The sequence below is a fragment of the Lutra lutra genome, chromosome 2, assembly GCF_902655055.1.
Source record: "Lutra lutra chromosome 2, mLutLut1.2, whole genome shotgun sequence".
NCBI lineage: Eukaryota > Metazoa > Chordata > Mammalia > Carnivora > Mustelidae > Lutra > Lutra lutra.
The window spans coordinates 105,813,370-105,835,709 of NC_062279.1; the positions used below are offsets into that span (position 1 = coordinate 105,813,370).

General features: G+C 36.7%; 1 protein-coding gene across 4 annotated transcripts in view; it reads right to left on the reverse strand.

Annotated features, from left to right (window-relative positions):
- PPA2 (inorganic pyrophosphatase 2) overlaps positions 1 to 22,340 on the reverse strand; it is an 86,669-nt gene that overhangs the window by 41,058 nt on the left and 23,271 nt on the right. For all 4 annotated transcript variants that reach the window (XR_007125184.1, XM_047718134.1, XM_047718135.1 and 1 more), the window contains 2 exons: positions 15,390 to 15,476; positions 9,585 to 9,711 (listed from right to left, as the gene is read on the reverse strand). Coding sequence is in view for 3 of the 4 variants with exons in the window: in XM_047718134.1 (XP_047574090.1) it covers positions 9,585 to 9,711; positions 15,390 to 15,476 (214 nt within the window). In the remaining variant the exon portion in view is untranslated. The remainder of the gene's footprint in view (positions 1 to 9,584; positions 9,712 to 15,389; positions 15,477 to 22,340) is intronic.

The following is a 22,340-nucleotide window of genomic DNA, read 5'->3' on the forward strand; positions in this document are numbered from 1 at the left end:
TGCAAAGTTAAATGAAGATACTATTTTTCATCTATCAGATTGGCAAGACAAATTTTTTAAATGCTTGGTAATAGTTTGCACTAAAGTTTCAAAATTTGTAAATTAGGTATTATTTCTGTCCTTCATACAAATTAGGAAATTGGGGTTACAAAATTTGCTCAGTATCTCAAAAGACAGAGTAACCTCATTAGCTTTAAATCTAGGGTGACACCTGTAGGTGTGTGTGGCGGGGGAGGGATAGCCTCAAATTTGATTAGGTGATTACATCTCCTACTTAAATGAATATCAAATCTATTATCAATTATTCTAGATTTCAAGACCTGAATATCCAACCAGCAGAGGATAAGCTAATAGAATGATTCTCTACTTGGATAAATCTAGAAGATCACCCAAGGAGCTTTATCAAACTATACATACAGATGCACATTTCTTACTTCCTATCCACATCCCCAAACTAAGAATCACCTGTACTTCCATGAAGACCATCTAGAGAAAAAAAATAAAAACCCTGGTTTTATCTGGTTTATTTCCACCAAACCATAACATGAAGGGAAGGAAGCATATAATCAGCTGAGAATTGTTTTGTTTTTATTTTTAGATAAAAACCAGTAACATAAATGTAATGTCATATCTCTTTGCTCACATTATTTAAAGGAGAAAAAAATTAGGAAATGGTCACATGCTTGAAATTTTGTCCAGGGAGGATTAAAAAAAAAAAAAAAAAAGAAAGGAAGAAAGAAAGAAAAGAGTTTCCAATTCTATGGGACTTTACCAAAGGAAATGAGGCAAATGCACAAAGCTCTCCTTCCAATTCCAGAGCTGCTGCACTCAGAGCTTAGTACATGCACAAGTGGACTCTAAACAAAATCCGTGGGAAGCAAAAACATATGTTTCTAATGATTTCTTACAAACATTCACAAGAAACAAGAGTTCCATTCCATAACACGTACTGCATTTTCTACATCACAGAGGCTAGAAACTCTAGCCTCTAACTACTATCTACTATATCTAACTATCACAAACTGAGCTAGAGCTCAGTGAATTCATAGTCTGAATAGTTTCTGTTTACTCAGATCTCTGATTCAGATTTTTTTTTCACACTGCTCTATACATCCAGGCTTCACAGCACAGACTGAGAGACAGCAACCCTCGTTTGGTTGACTATTCCTTCTCCATTACCCTTTTCTACCAATTCTACTCTTATCAACACCTCTATTAGAATATATTAATATCATGAAAAACAATGGAAATTAACATACATCAAAAAAAAGTCATACCAAACAAGGTAATTCTACACAGAGGCCTATTTGTACTGTATCAGAAAAACCTCCTGGAAAAGAGCTGGTAGATTTTTTTCCCAAAAATATAAATATTCATTGCCATTTCACAAGAAACTTTATATGACCAGTAAAATAAAAACTATCTAGGTGCCTTGTACATAGCAGAAATTCAAGTATTTTTCTAATCTAATTTTAATTTGAAGCAAATAATAAAGTGGCTAAATACTCAGGTTTTGGGTTGGAAAGCCCTCGAATGAAGTTCCAGCTCCATCGTCTAAAAGTTACCTTAGTGTAAGATATGCCAGGCACCTGGGTGGCTCAGTGAGTTAAGTGTCTGCCTTCAGCTCAGGTCTTGATCTCAGGGTCCTGGGATTGAAGCTCCCTGCTCAGCACACAGTGTGCTTCTCCTTATCCCACTGCTCTGCCCCCTGCTTGGCATGTGCTCTCTCTCTTTCAAATAAACAAATAAAATCTTTCAAAAAAAGAGATCTACCTCACATTCCTTTAATTTAACTGTTTCCTTCAGCATTATCTTTGAAGATAATTTATTTAGGTGTTTCTACTTTAAAAGAGGCTGAAAATAATGAATTAAAAATATTTCCTAGAACAACCAAAATTTAGAGATTGATAAATGATCCCTAGGGTTTTTCCCATTAGAGAATCAATCCTGCACTTTTAGACATGAAGAAACTAAAGCTTCCAGGGGTTACATGATGTTTCCAAGGTCAGTAACTTACACAGGAGAGGATCCCCTACTCTTCCAACACATCCCAGGAATATGACTTAAACTTAAAAAGCACTGGAAGACGTCAAGGTTTCAAAAAGAAGTAAGAGGTTCCCAGCAATTTAATTCTCTTTTTAATTATAGTACATTTCACTCAATTCATCCCTGTTCCTCAAATTGCCCCCTCCCAACCCCATCCTTACATACCCATGCCTATTAAGGTATGCCAGTTAATGAAATCAGAGGAATGAAGATCAAAAAAGCCATGTTTTTCCCGGGACCTCTAATCACAAGTATCCCACTGATGCCAAAATTATTTCAGAGCCAATGATCAGTACTCCCAGAGAGCAACACTGTCCAAGGCCAGGGATACATCTGATTACCCCAGCAGTTTTCAGAGGGGTGGGGAGATGTAGTGAAGACCATGGGCTCTGGAAACCAAATGGTTTCCAGTGGCTCCCTGTATGACGTTGGACAAGTTACAAACCACCCCCAACCCCACAGCAGTGCCTCAGTTTCTTACTCTGAAAAACAAAGTGGGGGGGAGGGGACACTGTCACATTTTGCTTGAGCTTGTGTAAACATCAGACAGATAGTCCACAAGAAGAACACAGCATAGTTACTAAACATGCAGGAATTGTTGCAGAAATATTAGAGCTTTTGGGATGACAATGGTGACATGCTAGTCCTCTTTTGTGCCAAAGAGTACATGCACAGAAAAGCAAACTGAACTCTATTCTTCCTGGTTATAAAGGTTAACACAAATATTTTCCTTTAAGATTTCTATGCTATTCTCTATTTCTCCCCTAAATAACAGTATTAAATTGTTTTAGAAAGTAAGGAAATCAAACAACATGTTAAATTGCTTATTTTTAAAATAATAATTGCAGGGACACTAGAAGTTCATTTAGAAAATGAAAATTTGAGCCAAACAGATTTAGTTTTCACATGTTTATTACGGTCTTGAAAGACATAAAGGGAACTACATAGTTTTGACTTTTAAATTTTTCTTTTCTTTTTTTAAAAGATGTTATTTATTTGACAGAGAGAAAGCGAGAGAGCATTAGAGGGGAGAAAGTCAGAGGGAGAAGCAGACTCCTTGCTGAGCAGAGAGCCCGATGCAGGACTCGATCCCGGGACTCCAGGATCATGACTTGAGCCAAAGGCAGTCGCTTAACCAACTGAGCCACCCAGGCGCCCTGACTTTTAAATTTTTCTACATGTAAGCTGAAACTGTATGTATATCAAATACATATACATTATGATAATTCTAAGACAAGTATGATGCCTGCCTTTGAAAAATTCTCAACTGCTTCATTTTAAATAATCCCTTTTTCACTCATGCAGTTTATTAATTCCAGAAGGTATCTGTATCAACATAATTGTTCTGATTTCAATTTTTTTCCTAATTTTTCATTTTATAAAACTACAATATCACTGCATGAGCAACATTTAAATAAAGAGGAGAACTAACAATAGTTTTCATTTATTTAACACTCTGAAAGTTGAAGTGGCTTCTGGGCCTATATTACCTCCTAATATGTTACTTCACCTGACATAAGGTCCTCAGGCATCACTGGCAGGTCTGAAGAGGCTAAAACATCTGTTTGGAGAATATGTGAAGCTCTACATTACAGAAGGTGGTTAATTTAACCAAAAGAGAAATTACACATGCCCTAGCATTTCAATCTTCTTAAAAAGCTCTGAACTTGTTTATTTCATAACCAAGCGCTATTATCTCTAATGGCCAAGGCATTCTCTAGTAACAATTTAGGAGCCCTGGGAGTCTTTTTAACTCTTTCAGGCCATTAAGGTACCATTATGAACATTAGAGCCTGGAACCTAATTACAGTGTATTAAATGGTCTTAGATGCTCTTCAGGTGTTAATGAGCTAGCCAAAGTAACCGATTTTCTATCAGGGACTACAAAGAATTTGTTTTTAAATGTTATTTAGACTATTTTTAGATTTTCACAGTGGCTACTCCAGTTTCAGAAGGCAAAACTTGGAAGATTCAAACAATAAGATTAAAGTTATAGAACTATAGCCAGCAAAAGCTTCTTTCTAATTGAAATACGTTCTCTGATGCGATGGCTACTTTCAAATTAGTCACGTCAAAATTAAAAACTATAAATATTAGAAGAGGCTATTATAGTCTACCAAAGTTTGCACATACATTCATTTGGACCAAAAAAGTTACTTCATAATAAAACAACCCTAAAACGTCCTGGCAGAATCATAATTCAATGAATTAATAAAGCAAAAAAAATTAATTTTAAAACTATATATGAAAATGTGGAAGGATATACTGTCTATAAATTAAAAGACTTCTCTGTTTTCAAAAAAGAAAAAATAGGCACTGATCATGTCAAAAACAGCTTCTTTTTCTTAAAAGTAGTGGAAATTAACAAGGATTTATTTTTATAAATGTCTAAGTAACAATGAAAGTCTGTAAAAGGTAATTTAAAAATTCTCTATCAGGGGCGCCTGGGTGGCTTGGTGGGTTAAGCCGCTGCCTTCGGCTCAGGTCATGATCCCAGGTCCTGGGTTCGAGCCCCGCGTCGGGCTTTCTGCTCAGTGGGGAGCCTGCTTCCTCCTCTCTCTCTGCCTGCCTCTCTGCCTGCTTGTGATTTCTGTCAAATAAATAAATAAAATCTTTAAAAAAAAAAAAATTCTCTATCAATTTCTGTATTACACACATCCTCAGAAAACTAAAGAATTTTTAAAATTCCAGGTAGTTACTCTTTCCTACATGGTTTTAATCTCTCCTGTTGATCCATCTAATAAAAATGCCAAGAAGTATACAGACAGCAAACATTTAAACTGTCATAAAATCATTTACTCCTTTGTGATTAAAAATATCAATTCATATATACTAATTTATATTTAAAGTTACTGCATTATATATCAAAGTTATTTAAGGAGAAGGTGACCAAAAAAGACATTTCTAACATGTATGGACTCAGAATCAATCTTCCATGCATTTTCTTTAAAGAATTCTGGGAAATGTATACTGGCCAACAATAAAAATGGAAAACAAAAAAAGAGGACATGAAAGAATCTAAGAAAAAATAGAACTATTAAGCCAGGGCGATTAAAAGAAGCCCTGTGATGATCGCTGTGTGGCAAGCTGTTCTCTCATGTCCATAACTGGTCTTTCAATAAGAAGTATGAGAAAGGAAGTAACTAATATTCACATAAAGACTGTAAATGCTAGTTGTTATTTTTCAATTTTCAGATTCAAGATATCAAACATAAAAAACAGTTAAAGAACAGAATTTAAACATTATAAATTTAGACATACAGAGTTAACATACAGTTCAGAGAAACTGGTCTGTAAAAAAGAAAGAACACAGAAACCTCAATGCCCTAGTTCTATACAGCAACCACAAGTTACTGTTCAAAATTAATGAAGCAATAAATAGAGCTCAACGTGTAATGCTTAGAGTTATTATGATAATCGAAGACGAAATATGGTAACAAAATTCAAATGTTTAAGAAGTTAAATTAAAAAAAAAAAAAAGAAGTTAAATTCCTTTGGTTTTCAAAGCAGCAACCTGAGTCAAAAGGGAAAAAACATAAATTAATAAAGAGAGGTCTAAGTACAATGGTTTGAGTAGAGAAGCAACCACTCAGGAGAACTAAAAACATGGGGAGGAAGAGATGAGAAGTCAGACAGGGGATGAGAAGTGGGAAGGAGAATTTTACTTTTTATTTCATATACCTTTCTTTTATACTTCTGAGTTTTTATTTACAAGTATATGATTATTTTTATAATTAAAAATACCATCCACAATCCTTTGTTGTAATTTTAAAAGGGACACATTAAAAAATTTTAAAAATATTGACAAATTCAAAGTTACATATTGTTAATTTTCGAAGATGTACAGTAGAGACAGAACAGCAAAAAATTTTAATATCTGTTAGCTAATATTTTTGCTAGCTAATATTTAATCATATGACACCAAATATACATTTTTATCTTATCATAATAAAATCATAGGTTGTTACAATAGGCATTTCATCTAATCTCAAAACCAAGAAATGCTAAGGTCCCTCCTCCCCTGTAGTTCTATTTTTAACCTGTAACATCATATAAAATAAGTTATGTGCTTACAATACTTAAGCTCCTGTTGAATTATAAGTTAGGTGCCTTTAGAAGATAGATTAATTGTTATAAGAGAAAGCTATTAAACAGTGTAATTAAATCACATAAACCGATCTTCTAAAAAATTCCTTCACAAATTTAGAAAGCTTTCAACGTCTACAATTCCTAAACATCTCTCCATTCTCATCCCCTCTAATGCCCACCTCTTTAATAGGTGTTAATGAAAACACAGACAACATCAGGCTAAGTAATGAAGAAAAAAGTTAAGCTTAAGAATGATATCTGTCGGGGCGCCTGGGTGCCTCAGTGGGTTAAGCCGCTGCCTTCGGCTCAGGTCATGATCCCAGGTCCTGGGTTCAAGCCCCACATCGGGCTTTCTGCTCAGCAGGGAGCCTGCTTCCTCCTCTCTCTCTGCCTGCCTCTCTGCTTACTTGTGATTTCTCTCTGTCAAATAAATAAATAAAAAATCTTTAAAAAAAAAAAAAAAGAATGATATCTGTCCATTAACATTTGCTTAAGCAGCAGGACAACAAAAACTCTTCTTTTGTCTGAAATAGTTGAGAGAACATCTGGATAATGTTTGGAGACATAGTAAATACAAATCAAAACTTGAGTTTGAATTAAAAATAAAGGCTCCTCTGTAGGGTATCCAGTATTCCATGATTCATTATTTAAAAAAAAATTTATACTACAGTTTTTTCAGCCTTTTACTTTGTACCTACATCTATTCCTTGGGTCACTGTAAAATAAGAAAGAAAATTCAAAAAAGATATGTAGAATCCATTACAATAATGTGAAGGTAAAAAGAATGAGAAGTAATAGAAGAAAACACAACTCCTAAAACTACAAAACTTACTTTACAAACTCTAGATATATAAGAGTTATTACTTCAGGTACTATCCAGAGTGAACACTACAAATATCCTTCAAGTAAGTAATATCCATTTTCCCTCTGTATACCTTACTCCTTCAGGAAATAAATACAAAACAAATGTAAGCATACCATTTCAGAGCAAAGTATGTCAAATAACACTCACCTAATCTTTTAATTTTAGGATTTTTAAAATGTATTTTGAAGAAGCACTGTTCTATTTTTTGTGACAAGGATACGTGTTTCTTCTAGTGGAATGGAAAAAAGTCCTTTTTTCTTTCAAAACCAGTTCTTGTAATTATTCTGGTCTGATGTCACCTCAACCTAAGTAAGTTTCAATATTTCTGCATGTCTTTTTGTACAAGCATACACTAAAAAAATTCAGAAGATGCCAAAGTGCAAAGTCATCTCCATTCAAGATACAAGCAGAATTAAAGTTAAAAGAGAGTTAAAATTTTTCATTCTAATCCTTAGGAAACTCAAGAAGGAAGTAAGGTACTTAGCCTTATGTAATCTGGTTTCAATCCTGCTAGTTAGAAAAACCGTATTACTATATAATCAAGTATGAACTGCTTCATAGAGTACTAGAGGTAGACAATGGACACTATAATCAGAAATGAGTTCAAATCATGGTTCTACTATTTAATGGATGTGCAAACTTGGGCAAATTATTTAAATCCTTGGAGCACCTTTTTTTTTTTTTTTTAAGATTTTATTTATTTATTTGTCAGAGAGAGAGAGAGGGAGAGAGAGCAAGCACAGGCAGACAGAATGGCAAGCAGAGGGAGAAGCAGGATCCCTGATGAGCAAGGAGCCCGATGTGGGACTCGATCCCAGGACGCATCATGACCTGAGCCAAAGGCAGCTGCTCAACCAACTGAGCCACCCAGGCTTTGGGGCCACCCAGCCACCTTGGAGCGCCTTTTAGATTAAGAATAGTAATATGCACTAGAACAGGTACCAATGCTTTGCATATGCGGAGAGTTTAAAAAGTTAAATCGTATCCACAAGACTGGATTAAAGAAGAGTGTATTCCACCTAACAAATCATTTCATTCAGGCTTTCAGCCTTTCCAGTTTCAAGGGGGAATTCCTTAGCAGAGTTTCATGACTTCAGGGTGTCAAATTACAAATTGATTAGTTAGTGGGTTTGTTTTGGCTGCGCTGTTGCACCATTATATTACCAGTTCTCAACTGAGAAGCAGTTAACCTATTAAAAAAATGTTAACTGTGTATTTTCCTCTTCTCACATACGTATACATGAGAAATATAGTAATAAAGAAACCCGGGTAAGTAGTAAGACGGACAAGAAATATATATGGTTATGGACTCAAATCTCTATTTTAAATTTTTTTTTTAAAGATTTTATTTATTTATTTGACAGAGAGAGATCACAAGCAGACAGAGAGGCAGGTAGAGAGAGAGGAGGAAGCAGGCTCCCTGCTGAGCAGAGAGCCCGATGCGGGGCTCGATCCCAGGACCCTGAGATCATGACCTGAACCGAAGGCAGCGGCCTAACCCACTGAGCCACCCAGGCGCCCCTCAAATCTCTATTTTAATTGTAGTTTTTCTGCTTTAGTTTTGCCCCTGAGGTTACTTGTACTTCACCTTACCAGACCCTTTCTTTTCTCAATTACGTGCAAGAATGGCATAAAATCTCTGGCTGTTCCATGCACAAGGAAAGGTTTTTAAATGCACATAAATTAAGAGAGGTTAACACATTAAGTGCCAATGAGTTTTAGTCAATTCAGAAATGATGTATTTTCCAGATAAGAACTGAAGTCTAAAGGGAACCAGGAACCTGAAAAAGAATGAAACTGAAAGAAAAAAAGGTAGATAAAAAGGGGGTAAGAGTCAAAGAATAATAATAGTGGCCATATTTTTAACAGTCGATACATGACAGTCAGATGCTTTCAGTAAATCATCTCTTACTGTCAACAAGCTCACAAGTAGGTATAACTCTCTCCCTTTATAGGTGACCAACCTGAATTTGAAAGGGGTTAAATGATCTACCCAAAGTCACTCAGGCAGGAAGTAGCAAAGAACTCAAACTGAGGTTTGAGTTTGCCCAACTCCAAAGAAAGTCAACTCTTTATCACCAAGCTATTTCTGGGACATCAAAATTGTGTCAAAGAGCAGTTGCCTTTCCCCCCATTTTTGCACAGCTTATGTCCTTGATCAACACTACTCCCTTAGTTTTCTTCCTGTTACCCAAATGCACAAAACAGAGATTTAAGGAAAAAAAAAAAAAAAAAAAAAAAGGAGGAGGAGGAGGATGGGAAAGGAAGGAAGGAAGGGAGGGAGGGAAGAGGAATGGAATGGAGGGAATAGAGGGAAGGAGAAAGGAATTCCGTAGTGTGTACTTTCTTAGTCTGAAGTACCACCTGTTCTCCTATATCCTTTTCTCTCTTTTTAAGACCCAACTCAGACACAATCATAACTGACCTACCCTTTACATTCTGTGGATGGAGACTGAATAACAAAAAAAACACACAAATTTAACTCCCAAATATATACATTGTATTTCAGATGAGCCCCTTCTAAATTCTAAGAATTCCAATGACATACTGATTTACTTCTATTTCTGGAAAGTTACAGACTTACCATGAAACTTTGAGGCTTCGGGATCATTCACATTGATAGCAATTATTTTCCAATCTGTTTCACCCTGATCAATAAGAGCCAAAATTCCAAGGATCTTCACATGAATAACCTCTCCACAAGAAAGAACCTTTAAAGAAAAAAGAAATTCAGCATTTGCAAGGTTTTGGAAATTTACTCATACATTATAAAAGCCCATGTGAAAGATTAAAAGCACTATAGACTGAAATTTAATAAAGCTTTAAAAATTAAAGATAATTTTAAAACAGTCATAAAGCCTTTCATGACAGAATTCCCTTTTAGAATTAAGTTTCTTGATCTCTTTTTGGAAACTGAAGTTATTTATATATCTTGAAATTTAATGTACTAGGCCTAGAAACTCATCCTAAACAGAAAATAAAGCCATATATATCATTACATACTTTAAACCTTGCTTTTGCTGCTTGGGGATAAAAAAGAGACCTGAAAATCCTTCTAAATTGCTTTTTTGCCAACCGCATTTATCAGTTACTAGTGAAAAGTAAATTTTTAACATATTAGAATACAGCCTTAAGAAGATGATGAATGACAGTGAAAGAATTAACATGTTAAAATGCCGATAAAACAGGTTTCACAAAATGTTTTAAAAAGATTTTAAAGGAAATCAAGAAACTGCATGATGTTGAAGCAGATGTTCCATGTGTTAAAGAAAGTTATTTCAGTGGTTCCCTCAAGTTGCCAATGACAGGTTTATATGCATGCATCCTTTCTATATCCTTTTATTTTTAAAGGTTTGGTTTGCGCTACAGAATTTCACTGCAAGCCAAAATTTGAACACATGCTTTGGAACAAATTCCTGCATGACTCAAAAAGCAGCTTCTACATTTGGAAAGCAAGGTATGCAAAAGAAAAGTCACTTTTGCGTCTTGAAATTTGAGAGGAAAAAGAAAAAAAAACAGATCTGAAACCATGAAGTCAAATAAATCCTTTCAGAACATTTGCAAAATGAATTTAAAATCTTAATATAAGTCTACATGAATCTGTAATTAGTTGCAACTAATTACACAAAAGATTAGTGTGACTTTATAAAGTAAAATCCACTTTTAGGGAAATATGCACAACTATATTAACCAGACTGACATGTTTACGCTCTACTACTCATCACTATATTAAACACTACTCAATAGAAAGAAAGAAGCCTGTTCTCAAAGGTTTCCAGTCTTACTAGGGAGACTTACACACCTCATGCCAGGAGATCCTTTATAAAACAAAATGTTCAAATCTGAAGTTTCTACATAATTACCAGTGTAAGGCTGGACACAATGGATAACTCAGCGATAAACTAGATCACCGGTTCCCAACCAGAGGCAATTCTGCCCTCTACAGACTATCTGGCAATGTCTGGAAACATTTTTGATTGTCAAAAATGGGGAGGTATTACTAGCATCTAGTGGGAAGAGGCCAAGGATGCCAAACAGGACCATCCCCTATAAAAGAATTATCCATTCAAAATGTCAACAGGTCCAATGAAGACCCTACAGAAGACTTTGGTGGTAGGGGTGTCATATCAGAATTCTAAGGGATTATGTATAGTTTTTAAAAGCAAAATGTTTTATTTTTATTCACAAAAATTAATAATTTACTTTGAAATTTCATACAACATAAAAGCAGATTTGAGATGTTTATGGTTACAAGGGCAAATAGGAAGCATGTCTGGGAGTTACTAAGTTTTATCAGAATGATACAAGCTCTCCCATCTCATAAGCAACATAAAGGGATTAGACAAACCACTGTCTTGCTATAATACCTTTAAAGACTGGAAAGGAAACTCTCAGGCAAACCAAAAACTCAGAATAAGAACTTAAGAACAAACGGTAAAATTCTTATGAACTTTCTACAATTTACTCTATATCAGTTCAACAAACGTAGGCAGAACACATAGTGTTAGACTACCAAGTGAATAACACATAATCCCTCAAGGAATTTCAACAACCTTAAAATTTCTATATATGTGGTTCTAACTCTATTATCAACTTTCAGGACTTTTCTCCCTTCCCTCTATCCATTTACAACATAGTGTTCAAAGACGCTTTCTCCCACTATGTTCCTTACAGATGATTTAGGGACTCTTCACACAGCCAGACACAAAAGAAAGGAGCACTGTACCAACAATGACCAAATTGTTCTTTAGATGGTGATTAACACTTATTTCATATTAATGGTACTTCAGGTCTCATTAACTAAAGGAATAAACTGTACTGATTAAAAGATGAAATCTATTTTTCCAGTTTAATTATAGAACTACCAATCTACCCTTCCCAGGAAACTACTGTGTCCAGCAGAGTCTACCACTGAAAAATGAGTTGAGATTCTAAAACAATGTAGGTGTGCCTCAAAGGTTTTAGGCAGAATCAGACTAGGGTTCTTACCACTTTTCTAGCTATTATGTAAAGATTTCAAAAGAGAGGATTTTTAAGTCCTAAATATTATGAAGCTGAATTCTTCATTCACCATTTCTAAAGGTGGCATTAGGCAAATGATTTCCCACCATTATGTTAGAACTTGGTTTCTCAACAGTGAAATGGAGATTATATCACTTATTCCTTAAAGTGAAGAGCAAAGGCTATAACACATACATGAACTAGAACATAAAAGGTCTCCTACAAATATTAATATTTTTTTCTCTCTGGGCTCTACATGTATTTATCAGCTCACACCAGTCAACTGCTAACTTCTCAGGGGCCTGGTATGAGCAGAAGAGAACGGTGGTCTACAACAAAAGCTCTATGCTGATTCTCAACTTGAATGAGCTAAAACTGCAGCTGGAACCAAACAATGTAAGGAAACCATGTTAAGTAAAAACCATGGAAAGTAAACCGCTTAAAGCCTGTTATACCATATATCTACTGTCATGAACTATAACAAACCTATAGCCTTAAAACAATGTAAATTTATTGTCTCATAGTTTCCATGGGTCTTCTAAAATCCAAGCACAACATGGCTACACTCTCTGCTTACTACCTGACAAGACCAAAATCAAGGTGTTGTAGAGGCTGGAATCTGATCTGAAGGTTCTAAAAACGAATCCACCTAAATTTGGTTCCTTGTACTTGTAGGACTGAGGTCCCCATTAACTTGCTGGCTGTCAACTAGGGACTGCTCTAGGCAACTAGAAACCAACTGTATTCCTTTTCATACACCCCCTTCTCCATCTTCAAACCAGCAATGGAATATCAGTCCTTCTCACACTTTAAACCTCCAAGTTCCTCTTCTGCCAGCAGCAAGACTAAGCTCCTTACTTTTAAGGGCTCATTTAATTAATTAATTAATTAATCTGCATGGAAAATCCAGGAGAATACTTCTTTAAAGTAAACTGCTATGTAAAATAATATAACCAAGAGAATGAGATACTACCATATTCATAGATTCCAGGATTAGGCATCTTTGAGAGGCCATTCTAGAAACCCTGCCTCCCATATCAAATTCTATCAAAAGAAATTAAAAAGGAAAAGCTATATTCAGGAAAACCTTTAACTATATTAACTGTATAACAGAAAATAAACTGGAAAAAATGTCCAACAAAATAAAAATGTTTATATATTTACCCCAAGAAGAAGAAAACATGGAAAGATAAAAATTATATGATTAGAAGCCCAGGTGGCTCAGCTAAGCATCTGCCTCTGGCTCAGGTCATGATCTCAGGGTCCTGAGATTGAGCCCACATCTGGCTCCCTGCTCAGTGGGGAGCCTGCTTCTCCCTCTCTCTCTCCCTCTCTCTCCCTGTTGCTCCCCCTGCCTGTGTTCTCTGTTAAATAACTAAATAAAATCTTTTTAAAAAACTGTATGATTCGGGGTGCCTGGGTGGCTCAGTGGGTTAAGCCGCTGCCTTCGGCTCAGGTCATGATCTTGGAGTCCTGGGATAGAGCCCCGCATCGGGCTCTCTGCTCAGCAGGGAGCCTGCTTCCTCCTCTCTCTCTGCCTGCCTCTCTGCCTGCTTGTGATCTCTCTGTCAAATAAATAAATAAAATCTTAAAAAAAAAACACTGTATGATTTATTGGGATAGGAGGATTATGAGGGGAGGTTTATGCTTGATTTTATTTCCATAATATAACTACACTTTTCCCGAACAATAAATATTACTGAGAGAAAGAAAAAAAGTCCTACATATTGAATTTGGGTCAAAGATAAAAACGAAAGTAGGCAAAAATAAAAAAAAAACCTGTTCCCAGGGAAGAAAAATCCAGGGAGATACAATTAGAGAAGAGCTGAACAAATGCACAACCCTCAAGCCAAACAATAGTTGAGAATTAGAAGGACTTAAAAGCAAACCAAGAAAGCAGCAGAAGTAGAACACAACCAAGATAGTATGATATAAGCAAAGTCAAGTGAGGAGACTGTTTCAAGAAGGAAGACAGACTGAACAGTATAAAATGGCATGGTAAGTTCAAGTTAGACAAAGCCTATGAAATAAGCCTGCCAGATTTGGCTAAAAGAAAGTTAGCAGGGACCTTTTTTGAAAGCAGTTCACAGAAATACTGGGGGCATATAAACAATTTTGAAATAGGTTGAACATTAAGTGGAAAGTAGGAGATGCAGATGACTGTTTAAAACTCTTTTTATGAGTCTTCAGGCGAAGAGCAAGAAGGTACAGGGGAGGAGGCTAATAAAGAAAGAGAAGTTGTGAATACAGAACACGGAAGGGATGAGAAAATCCTGTGTTTCATGAGTCAGGAAGGGACAAGATATAGAGCACAGGTAGAAGCCCAGGTCTTACCTAAGAAAGACAGTTCTCACAATAAGAGAAGAAAGGCAAGAAATAATGTTTGTAAACCCTGGTAGTGTGGTAGTCCAAAAGGAAGAGATGAGGGAGCTCTTATCTGTTGGTTCCTATGGGCTAAACAAAATTTAAAGACAAAATGTTCTGCTGTTAAGTGAAAACGAAGTGCTAGGAGTCGAATGTCTGCAGGGAACAACAAATATTAGTAATAAATGCAATAGAAAATAGAAAAATGGACCCAAAACACAAAGAATTGTTAAGAAGCAGCAACCTATGAACTTGTAGGTTTTGTTCTTCCCCAGTAGGTCTTGGTAACCTGGAAGCAGACACAAAAACAAGAGTACATATAACACCCAGTGCTCATCACAACACAAGCCCTCCTTAGCATTGTATGTGGCTAACTGAACATTAAAAAAAAAAAAAAAAAAAATCAAAATGTGATTCAGGGACAAAGTGAGCAGATGTTGGAAAAATGGTGCCAATAGAACTATTCAATTTAGGGTTGCCACAAACTTTTAATTTATTAAAACAAACAAACAAACAAAAAACCCAACCAGTATCTGTGAAGGAAAATAAAGCAAAGCAAAACAAAATGAAAAAACAAAACAAAAAACATCAAGAGTCCAAGTTGACTTTATTCAGTATTGAATTTCCTGTCTGGGTAGTGGCTAACGAAGCTGAAGACAGTACTCAGCAAAGTTTTTCTATAAAAAGTCAGACAGTAGTTATGTTAGACTTCGCAGATGGTACGGTCTCTGCTGCCACTCCTCAACCTCGGGACCAAAGCAGCCACAGACAATACATAAGTGCGTGGGCATAACCGTGTCACTGACAGACACAGATGGTGCACTATACTTCACTTGCCTTGGGCTGAAGTTTACCAACCCCTAGCGTAAGAGAAGGAAAGAAAGATACAAAAAGGGACTCGTATCAGAGGGATTGATAGGCCAGGCCCGGGGAGACCTGGAAACTGGTGCCTCCCGAAGAGAAAGGAGATTTTACGGCATGAACAGACTAAAACACATAGAATAACACCGTCTAGAAAACAAACCTTTGAGCCTATTTCACAAACATCAATAGGATCATTATCTCCACAGCAGTCTGTACTCTTATCTTTTTGATGGGGATCTTCCCAAGTCTAAAAAAGAAAAGGGGGAAAGAGGAGGCAGAAATGTAGGTTAATACTCATTATAATATATATCTTAATCTTTCCACATGAGCACGAAGTTTTACAGGTAGTAGTAATCCAAAGGGAAAAACCTCAGAAATTGCACAGGCTCTGAGCCAACATGCCAGTACAACCCTAAACATCATAATAATTAAGACGGATTTATAGTATTTCCTCCTTCCATCTCTCATTTTTCTGTATAATCACATCTGAAAGTAGGCAGTATTTCCAAACATACTCTTTTTCCAAGCTGAGTCAGCATGTAAATTCATGCTGCCTTTTCAAGTTTCAGTTCAGAGGTTTCCACCATCTGCGCTGCTTCCAGGAGCTGCGGAAAGTGTTGCTTCCATCATTCACTGCTTCCTTTGACATGGTAACAGCATCAGGTCTGGTGCTCTGTGTTTGAAAATTAACTTTCTATTCTTTAAATGACTCCTACTAGAAGAAACCCAGTTTTCCCTTCATAAAGAACAAGACAGAATCTACACCAAATAAAAGAAGAATCTATTTTTGTCTTTCATTCCACTTAAAAAATTCTCTACCTTGCCATCAAATCTCAAAACCTTGACAAAAGCATGAAAAGATGTCAACCCTTAAGTTTCCTAAAAAGATTATACCCTTCTGGTTACAAAATATGCACATGAGCATTTCTATAAATGAAAAACGTAAGAGAAATTTGTTATCAAATTTAAATATCCCTTAGGCACCATCCTTCCCAAAAAGCCTCATAATTACTTGATTCTAAATGGAACTGCAGAAGCTCCCTAAAATTATTTTCCTTAGATATACATTACAAGATGTGCAGAGACTGTGTCACCTCAAGACTGTTATCTAGAGATAATTTTAGATTATCCAAGCTTGGTTCCTCTAATTTTATACTGATAATTTTAAAAGTATACTCTTATTTACAGCTAAACCCTAGATAAACTCCAATATTTTCCTTCTGGCCCAAATTATAATATATTTAGGAGTAAACTGAACCCCACCTTGCCAAAAAAAAAAAAAAATTCAGTAAAACAACATTCACTACCTCAAATACTAATATTAATAATAAAATATAGGAAGAATAAACTTATTGTTAACCTTACATACTGATTATAGGGGAGAGACATATTCTAAGTGATACACACAACTACACACACACACACCCCCAATGAAGAAGGTACTATTTATTGTTGACCCACTTTATAGACAAACTGAAGCACACAGAATTTAAATTGCCCAATGCTCACATTTTCTAAATGGTGGCAATGGGATGAGAACTCAAGGTATTAATCCTATTACAATGCCCAAGTTTAGATTACAACAGCAACTGAGTGAGAATTACTTTCAGATATAACCTTATTCTTCTTCATGATTCTCTTCTTTTAAATACCTTCTCTCACTCACAGAATCTCCTAAGTAGGTATCCATTCACATAGCAAATATTTATTGAGTACCAATCTGGGCGGGAACTTAGGAATAGAGATGCAGAGGACATAGTCAATACCCTGAAGAATGTCAAGTTAATAAATGGTACAGCATTTGTCACAAATGCTACAAAATCTTGATGTGCTAAAGAAACTAAGATGGGACTGAGATAAGACTGAAATCAGAGAATCTAGAAGCAAAAGCAGAAAATATCTGAGAGGGTCTTCCTTCCTTATATAAGAACCCTCTCTTAAACTTCCCTTAACTTTACTCCCACCCTCAGAAGGGGACAAATGTGACAGCTAAGGTCACTCTGACATAAAGGAAGTTGCCTAGACTCTAGTTCTACTTACATCACAAACTACCTTGGCCCAAACATCTGGATCTCAGTTTCCTCACCAATTAAAAAATGGCCTCTGTAAGACAATTGCTAGATGTGTCCCAGCCCTGAGTGCTAGGACTGTTGGTGGTCATTCATTATCCACATGAATACTACCAGTGAAGAGGAAGCTTCATGGGATAACTTAGTCCATTTGGATCAGCAGTAATTTTAAGAATTCCTTCCTTGAACTGAGACAAAAACGGTCTTCATACATGCTATACTTCATTTGGTTTTGGTGGGTGCTTCCCATTTATTAATTGGTCTCAGAACTCCACTTTCGATATTATTTATCAATTTATTCCTCCTGTCAAGGAAGTAAGTATATAAGTACAAAATTCTTAAGCTATACAATCTTGATACTTTTAAGGCATGCTCTTCATGATTTCCCTTACCACAAAAACAACTGACTGGTTCTAGTTCTAGTCCTGCTTTATGCACAGGCCTCCACTGTGATTACAAAAGACAGTCACAGTAAATGACTTCCAACTTAACTTGAAAATATAGCATAATTTTAAGCAAGCACTAGGAGAGGAAATCTTGACAAAATTAAAACTTTAACTATGCCCCCTTGTGGCGCTTTAACTGTATAGCTAGGCAGAGAAACAACTAAAAAAGCTCAATGTCCACAAGAGGAAATTCCAAATCTTAATATTTGCTTCACAAAAGTAAAAAAAAAAATTAGCATCCAAAATTTAGAAATAACTTCCACAACTAAGTAAGAAAAAGGGCAACCCAATACAAAATGGGCCAAAGACAAGAACAGGTCATACAAAGAGAAAACATGAATGACTTATAAATATATGAAAAGATACCTAGTCTGATTAGAAAAATAAAAAGTAAATTGTATAATGAGAAATAGAAATATAAAATAGAAATAGAAAGAGAAATAGAAAAATAAAAAGTAAAAGTATAATGAGACACTATGTCCAAAACCTAAAAATATGATAATGCCAAATAAAGCTGACCCTCCAATAACTCAGGGTTAGGGATGCTGAACCCCTGCACAGTTGAAAATCTGAATATAAATTTTGACTCCACAAAAACTTAACTACTAACAGCCTACTGCTAACAGGAAGCCTTATCAATTACATAAACAGCACATATTTTTATGTTACACATATTATATACTTATTCTTAAAGTAAGCTAGAGAAAATGTTATCAAGAAAATCATAAAGAGGGGCTCCTGGGTGGCTCAGTCGTTAAGTGTCTGACTTCGGCTCAGGTCATGATCCCAGAGTCCTGGGATCAAGCCCTACATCAGGCTCCCTGCTCAGCTGGAAGCCTGCTTCTCTCTCTCTCCCATTCCCCCTGCTTATATTCCCTCTCTTGCTGTGTCTCTCTCTCTCTCTGAGAAATAAATAAATAAAAATCTTTAAAAAAAAAAAAAGAAAGAAAGTCATAAAGAGAAAATACATTTACAGTACTATACCATAAAAATCTCTATATAAGTAGATTCAAACCCATGCAGTTCACACTCATGATCAAGGGTCAACTGTACTGGTAAGGATGTAAGGCACCTAGCACACTATGCACTGCTGGTAGGAGTGTGTATTGTTACAATTTCTTTTGTAAGGAATTTGGGAATACCTAGTAGAGTTACAGAAGTGTGTTGCTCACAATTAAGCAATCTGACTCATAGGTATACACCTACCAGTACATACCTATATATGCTACATATATAGAAAAATTTTAGCATGAACCCAGGAAAATCATAAATAAAAAGAGAAACTATCAATGGAAATACAAATAATGTTGGTATAAACAATGGCTATAAAGCTAAGAAAATAAATCAGAAAACAGATTACTGATCTAGCCTAAAACAAATCTTTCTCATCCTTGTGTAGATGTCTGAGATCATTACCTTACAAGCTACAAATATTAATAAATACATTTATAATCACCATGCTCTGGCCCTTATGTCAAAAAAATCATTGAATTGTACAGAGCTCTCTATACAAGTGCTTCTTGAGAACTACTTCCTGGTTAATCAGGATTCCTATAACCAGCTCAAGGGAAGGAGGATGCACATGTACTTTAACAGATTCAATTTGAAGCAAAAGCCACTGCCAGTTGTCTCACTAACAGCAGCTATTATCAGTGACAACAGTGTCATCATTGAGAAATATTACTGAGAACTCCCTCCAGGCTAAACGGTTTGCTTTGATTATCTCATTCAGTATTGACAACAACCTTGTGGGGGAGGTGGTATAATGATATAGAAGTAGAAATAGACCTGAGAGATTTAGCCACTGATCCCAGGTTACAAACCTAGTAAGTGGTACTAAATGCTACTTGGGGTCAATGAACCAGACTTATAATGAAGTTCAAAATAAAAACACAATATTCCATTAAAACTGAAGAAATCTTAGTGGGAGGGGGGGCGGTGTGGAGAGGGTTGGCAAAATGGGAGAAGGGGAGTGGGAAGGATAGGCTTCCAGTCACGGAACGAGTAAGACACAGGAATAAAAGTACAGCACAGGAATAGAGTCAACAGTATTGTAATAGCATTGTATGGCGAGATGGTAGCTACACTTGAAGTGAGTGTAACATAAACTACAGAGCTGTTCAATCACTATGTTGTACAGCTGAAAGTAATGTAACACTGTGTGTCAACTATACTTCAATTAAAAAAGAATTGTTGCGGGGCACCTGGGTGGCTCAGTGGGTTAAAGCCTCTGCCTTCGGCTCAGGTCATGATCTCAGGGTCCTAGGATCGAGCTCCACATCGCGCTCTCTGCTCGGCAGGGAGCCTGCTTCCCCCTCTCTCTCTGCCTGCCTTTCTGCCTACTTGTGATCTCTGTCTGTCAAATAAATAAATAAAATCTTAAAAAAAAAAAAAGGATTGTTGCACTACAAAAAAAAAATTAAAGAAATCTTAAATTTTGTGATTCTAGTCCTTCAACATTATCCAGTCCATTAACATAATGGGTCTTCCAAATATTCACTCAGAAGTTGGGACACTGAATAATCCATTATACACGGAAATACAACTTGGGGAAAGCAAACAAAAGAAAATTTTTGCTCAGGCCAAACCCAAACTTTGGGGAAGGCATTACTGCTAGTGAGGGGGAAGTTATTAAGGTTCACCAGTCTAGACAGCTAGAGATCTGAAATAATGACAGCATGCTGACGAATCACAAGCTGAGGAAGAGGCTGCTACTTAAGCAAAACGCTGCTGCTTACTGTTCTTCCAAGCATGGTTGGCTTGGTAACAGTTCTGAACAAATTTCCTGCTGTTACAGGACAAATCGTAAGAAAACCTAATACCCACAGACACATATGAAACAAATGTAATACACACAATGCATTCATTATTCATTCCCCAAATATTTATTAATCACCTACTAGGTGTCAGGCACTAATCTAAGTAGTTAGTTGGAAGACCTCAATGAACAATGCAGAGACAGAATCCCTCTCTTCCTGGAGTCTGCATTCTAGCTGGAAAAAATTCACAATAAACATAATAAACAACCAAATTACAGAACATGTTAGAAGTTGGTAGATTCTACAGAAAAGGGAAAAAATAAAGTAGGGAAGCAGGAGACAAGGTTATATTCTAAAGGATTTTCAGGGCAGATATCACGAAGAAGGTGATTTATGACCAAACATTTAAGGAGGTGAGCCATGTGCACTCCTGGCAAAAACCGTTCCAAGCTGGAGGACACAATAAAGATGAAACCTGCACCATGAGTGTGCCTGGAGAACAAGAGGAATCGTGAGAAGGCCAGCGTGGGAGTGAGGAAGCAAAGAAGATTGAGAAACTGGAGACGAAATGAAAAATATAAATAGGACGAGGGGCTAGCTATCATTTTACCAGACTCATTCTGTCTTGATACTGACAATGAAGCAAAAGGATATTAGGTACAATCATCTTTTCCCATAAACAACTGGTCTAATTTCAATTTTTCATCAACATTCATCAGTTCACTTACTGTTTGGTAAATAAGTTCTCTGCAACCTCATGTATTCTTTTGCTGAAAAGTAACACACACACACACACACACACACACTCTCTCTCTCTCTCTCTCTGTTTCTCTTTTCAGTGCAGGTTTAAGAAGATGGTAAAGATCTCTGGTTAAAAATGGCGGAGAGACTAGAGGTCTATTTCCTCCTCCTCACGTCCATTCTAGCCACACTGGTCTTTCTGCTACTCAAACACACTAGGCCTGCTTCCACCTTGGGACCTTTATACGTCCCATTTCTTGCTGCATTCCCCCCCGGATGTGCGCGCTACTTGTCCCCTTGCTTCCTAGAGGTCCTCACTCAAATGACCCCTTCTCGTGGAGGCCTTCTCCTTAATCAAAATTACAACATCCCCAATATATCCTAGTCCCATTCCCGGCTTTCTTGTTCGCCAACATGCTTACCGCCATTTGACACACTATACATTTTATTACTCTTTTTTTGCTGTTGTTGGTCACTCTGTCCAGAATAAAAGACCCAGAAGAATTTTTGTCATTCTTTTTTTTTTTTTTTAGATTTTATTTATTTATTTGACAGAGAGAAATCACAAGCAGGCAGAGAGGCAGGCAGAGAGAGAGGAGGAAGCAGGCTCCCCACTGAGCAGAAAGCCCGACGCGGGGCTCAAACCCAGGACCTGGGATCATGACCTGAGCGGAAGGCAGCGGCTCAACCCACTGAGCCACCCAGGCGCCCCGATTTTTGTCATTCTTATCACTGCTTTACCTCCAGTACTTAAAGCACTGCCTGGCAAACATCAGGCACTGCTCTCGTATATACTAAGGAACAGCTCCGTGCAATCTTGGTATAGAAAAAAAGGAAATTAGAAACACTAAAGCACTCACTGTGGTGGAATGGAAATGAGGAAAGACAAACGCTGTAAAAGGAGGCTGCAGCAGGAAGCAGAGGCCAGATCAGGCAGGGTTCAGGAACCATGCTAAGAACATTGTATTCTGGGGCACCTGGGTGGCTCAGTCAGTTAAGCATCTGCCTTCAGCTTAGGTCATGATCCCAAGGTCTGGGATCAGGCCCCACTGATCAGGCTGCCTGCTCAGCAGGTTGTCTGTTTCTCCCTCTCCCC